Source organism: Thunnus maccoyii, chromosome 9, assembly GCF_910596095.1.
Source record: "Thunnus maccoyii chromosome 9, fThuMac1.1, whole genome shotgun sequence".
In the NCBI taxonomy this organism is placed as follows: Eukaryota; Metazoa; Chordata; class Actinopteri; order Scombriformes; family Scombridae; genus Thunnus; species Thunnus maccoyii.
The window spans coordinates 7,782,608-7,787,866 of record NC_056541.1 but is presented as its reverse complement, the minus strand read 5'-3'; the positions used below and the strand labels follow the sequence as shown (position 1 = coordinate 7,787,866).

At 42.6% G+C, this 5,259-nt stretch overlaps 1 protein-coding gene across 1 annotated transcript; it reads right to left on the bottom strand.

Moving 5' to 3' along the window:
* Positions 1–762: 762 nt before the first annotated feature.
* On the bottom strand, positions 763–3,380 carry xbp1 (X-box binding protein 1). Its single transcript, XM_042421392.1, is given in 6 exon segments — positions 763–1,382; positions 1,534–1,641; positions 1,644–1,700; positions 1,841–1,957; positions 2,359–2,455; positions 3,003–3,380. Coding segments are annotated over 6 exon segments (1,191 nt in total). The 5' UTR covers positions 3,239–3,380; the 3' UTR covers positions 763–806.
* Between the last annotated feature and the right edge of the window lie 1,879 nt (positions 3,381–5,259).

The following is a 5,259-nucleotide window of genomic DNA, read 5'->3' as shown; positions in this document are numbered from 1 at the left end:
TTATGCCTTGTTAAGTGTCAACACTGTCCATTTCTCCCTTTCCGAGTATTATGCAATGACTGAAACAAGAAGACAATATGCGATGCAAAAAAATTTTTTTAATGCAGTAATTAGACTACAAGGAGAGCGGTCAACAAATTAGAAGAAAGCTTTTTTACATGCGTACATACAGTGACTCCAAAGCTGAATACACAAATAAATAAAATGGCGTATTTAAATGATCGGTCCCCGTCCCCCTATAAATTTACAGAAATACTGGAATCCACCCACATTTCAAATTTGAACAGCGAGCGAAAGGTTTGTAAGCAATCTTAAATCCTCTGGAGTAATTAAGTGATGGTAAAAAATGAGCTGAACTCCATCTCCCACAAGTCAATGTGACGTCAATGCATCACAAGGGGTACAGACCTGCTGTAATAAAAGGAGATTATGTGCTTAACTTTAGCCTACAGACGAGTGGGTTCAGTGGTGTTCTACGTCAGTGGTTCTCAAACTTTTTCATGTCAAGGACACTTAAACTGACACAAATTAGACCACGGATCCCCATTTGATTTTTGCTTTTTGTTATATTACAGAAAGTGTATGAAAGCCATGACCAAAATAGTCATACATTCTGTCATTGTTACTTATGGATGGAATTATAGTGAAAATAAATTATTCCCCTTTTGGCTGGGGACCCCCTGGAACCACTGGGAGTCCCCGTTTTGAGAACCACTGTTCTATGTTATTATGATCTGTAGTTACTGAACACTACACGTTAGCTCTTACATGTATATATTATAACTTCTTGGGCTACAGGGTTGGATTCAGACACTGATAAGTTGGGGGAAGAGTTCATTTGTGAACACGTCTTCCCAAGAGCTCTCAGGGCACAAGGGAGAGGACATGTCACTGAAAGGGGAGGGGGACCCTTCGTATCCGGAGTCACTGTAGGTGTCCGCCAGGCAGACTTCCTTATCCAGGCCGCTGAGGGCAGCGGAGGAGTCTACAGAGAGGAAGTCATCCACCTGACTGTGACCGTTACAGTCGGGGATGACTACTTCTTCCGGTTCGTCTTTGATGCAAACCGTCTCCTCCTCGACCACCACTTCGGCGATGGGGAAGGAAGCCTCGTCAATCTTCTCCTCTGCGCCGCTCTCCGAGTCGTTGCACTGCCCGTCGCTCACCTCCTCCACGGGCTTGGTGTAGATGTGGTCAAAGTGGATCAGTTCATTAAGGGCCTCCAGCTTAACTGATGGGGTCCCCAGAGTCGCAGGTGTGGTGGTAGGTACTGGGTTCCCCCCTCCGACCAACAGCACCTGCGGCTCCTGGCACTCCTGTTCACAAGACTTGAGGAACAGCTCTGGGTCAAGGATGTCCAGAATGCCCAGTAGCAAATCAGACTAGTGAGGGGTGGGGGGAGAATAGAGAAAACAGGAGATTAGCCTAGTAACCCATGACCCGACTCTAGTTATTACAGAGCCCTCTTAGAAATGGGATTTAAATCTTAAAGGCACATGTTTCCATAAAAAGAAATCTTTGTCAGAGACTTACCTCATTGTCTGTAGTGTCAGGACTATCTGTATCCATTGAGAAGTCTTCAGATTTAGGAACTGCTGGGCCTGCACCTGCTGCGGAGGCACACGTAGCCTGAGTGCTGCGGACTCAGAAGACCCGATCCCCAAACCTGCGTCGTTCCCGGTGGACAACAGAACCTGAACCTGAGACCAAAAAGATGGAAAGAAGGGTTGATGATGATGGTTACTCCACTCAAACAAAAAAAAAAAAACAAACAACTAGGACAATCACTGCGAACCTACTCACGCCGCTTCCCCCTCTACAGTCTGCATCACAATCTTACCTTCTCTTTTGAGTCGAGGGTGTCCAACCCAAGTCTCTGTCTCAGTTCCTCATTTTCTGTCAGTAGGCCACTTGTCTTTTCCCGAAGCAACCTGTTTTCAATGTGAAGTTTCTGATTCTGCGGAGAGGAAATAGCGAACAGATGTTTGTATGTGAAACTTGCAATCCTTTATCGGGAAGTGATGCATGAAGTGTCTCAGCTAAAATAAACAGAAACTAGAAATGTAACTGCACCAAACAGGAATTTAAAAAAAAAGCTTTTTACTGTCAAGACTGAAAACAAGAAATGTTCTCTCTGGACAGATTTAGAACAGGACAGCTAATGAGTATACAGTAGGCAAATTGATCATAGCTGTTTAATGCCATTATGATATCATAACGGCATAATTACAAATATGAAATGTATTGACTGGATGTGTGTTTTAGTTCAGATGATATTTTGGTGATGTGAAGATATAAGGAAACTGAAATGAAGGTTGTACAAGGGGTCCAAGCATGTCTTGCTAAACAAAAATTTACCTCCAGCTCCAACTCTAGGACTTGCTGTTCCAGCTCTCCCATCTTGGCCTTTTTTCTATCTCTGGCTGTCTGAGCTGCAACTCTGTTCTTCAGTTTCCTGGAAAAAAAAAAAGAGGTGAGGGGAGGGAGAGGGGGAAAAAAACAGTAATTTAAACACATTCTTTCCATGTTGCTGACTAAGCCCCCTGGCCTGACATGACTTGGGTTGACTGTGTTACTGCGCAATCACCGGCCATGTTCCTGCCACGCAGGCATACCAGGATATCAGTGTCCTGCTCAGTAACAGCAGAGCCGGGCGGGTCCGGCCACAGTCAAATCACTCAGATAGCAGTTTGACAAGCCGGTTCAAAGTCCTAACTGATACAATAACGACGTTTAAGCCATTTAAATGCCCCATGGGCTAATTTAAAACAGCTTGGGTAATCTACTTATAATGTTAGATGATGCAACATTGCGGCTTTCTTTCCATTCTTGGTGCTTTAGTTTAAACGTCTAACCAGATTTCCATTGTTATACAAAATGATCAATATCTTTGGGCGTGTCCCTGTCGTTACTCTAGCAACAATGGCCGTATGTGTCCTTTAAAAAACGAGTCTTTACATGCAGATATGTTATGAAGTAAGAGATATTTTTCTAAAACTAACCTGCGAAGTGCTTTCTCCTCCGGACTCAAATGTGTGAGCCTCTGTCTTTTTCGTATCGGCGGCCCCGCAGACGAGTTGGAGTCTGAATCCGACGACGCCGGGCTAGCCGCTGACGGTAAAACAACAGAGATGGGCCGGCTGAAGCCTGTCTGTGAGCCGCTAGAGGAGCCGGTCTGCTTCCCGGATATCAGGAGCACTTTGTGGGCTCCCCCGGTCCCTGCTGTTACCACCACCATGTTGGAATAGCCTCCTGGCGCGGTCTGAAATCAGAAATAACCGGGTATCCTTATTGAATTCGGTAGAAACCTTGTGGTTTCCCTGCTCACCCGGTCGTCGTTATTTCTCAACTGTTGACCGTGAAGAGCTGCGCTTGCGATCTTTTTCTACTATCGTGGTGACACCTGATAGGCTGTCAGCAACTATGACGCAGTCGCTGCACGGCCTGTGATTGGTTGCCGTGCTGATGAAATTTCACTCTGCTTGCAGTAGAATTACCCAAAGTCCCCGTGTAAGTGCTATTCCCCATCAAAACTTGTTGTCAATAAGTTCATTGGAAGTGTAATTTCCCCACCAAAACTTGGTATCAATTTTTGTTTCAAGTCAACAATAGGTCCCTTTAGTCATCTTATTCTATTTTATTCTATCAGACTATCAGTTTTGGCTGTTTGATAGAATAAACAGGAATTTCACTATACTCAGATAACTTTCCAAGAGTTGCATCAGATTTTACTCACACACACACACGTGCACGCGCACAGTGGTCTCAGGTCACGCAAACACACTATTAGCATGTTGTACTGTTAGTGTATTGATTGTGCAGTTATGACACAGAGTTGGAGTTTCCTGCACCCAATGTTGTTCCCATTATATGCATGGTATTTACAACCTCTGAAACAAATAGCAGCAAAGCAAATACCTCATGTTGGTTAAAAAGGCAAAAGGTCACAGTGAAGATTTCAAATCAGATAATGTAAAGGAAATAATTTGCCTTTATAGAATAATTAATTTTTTAACTTCAGTTTCATGGTTCAATGTTACTTGTTGTTTGGCCTCTTTAGGATATTTTGTGCTCCTTGCACTGTTTCTTTTACAGCATAGTTTCCTCATACTTTTCTTTGAGGGAGTCTAATCAAACAAATGAAACAAGTTCAACTGCTCTAGAGGCTTTCCCTGAAACAATCATTTCCTATTTCCTGCAAAGGACTGTTGATTGAGTGGAGTTGTCAAAGTTTATTGTCTGTTTCATGATCCCTCCCCTTTTTTGTTTCTGCCATTCGGAAGTGGCAACAGTTTGATAAAGACAGTCACATGACACGTGGTAATTCTTATTCTTATTCTTATGGCATTATTACTATTTAATGGTTTGCAGAATTGAAAAATGTTGAAGAATTATTTGCTTTTTTTACAGGGACATTTGATACTGGATGCTTCTGTCATCTATGCACATATGATTTACAGAGTTCACCATCTGATTTGTTATATTATGATCAAATTAGAAATTATGATTACAAAAATGTATCAATTTTTAATAGCTACTTTTGAGAGTGTAAAAAAAAAGTAATGATTGCATGAAAATGTTTCTTACATTTTGATGCTCCAATTTTCTAGGACATTCAACTGCATGTGAAGTAGGTCTAAAGCAGTTTGTAGTGAGGCAAGCATGACCTATAAAATGTACTACAAAGGTAATCTTCACAATACAACAAAAACAACCGGATGCAGTGGCACCAACATGAGATAGTTCAGTAACCACAATGCTGTTCAACTTGAAACAAAGCCAGAGGTGAAGTGTTGAGTTCACAACCTATATTGTATGCAGAGCCTCAAAGTGAAAGCTATGAGTTAATATTATGGGGCATAGTTTACAGCCTTAATAGTAAGACTGTGTGTGTGTGTGTGTGTGTATGTGTGTGTGTGTGTAGTGTTTTATGCCATCACAATAAAACTCCTCTGGTGACGTTGACCACTTTGTCCAACCACCCATCTTTGTGTAGAACAGCAGTCAACCGTCGTATCAGATAAAGGTGTCCCCTTAAAGCAAACAATCAGTCAGAAACTGCTAAAAAAAGAAACACATCAAGCAAGTTCACGAGTACACTCTCTTCCTGACACCCCTATCTTTCCTCAAGTAGGAATTCACATGTTTGCGGTATGTGGAACCATTATTGTTTACAGCTTGTAGCACTTTGCCCTAAAGTCTGTCACCTCAGCAGGAGCAGCTACAGCAGCTAGAGCAAACACTGGCCTGTTTGCAGAG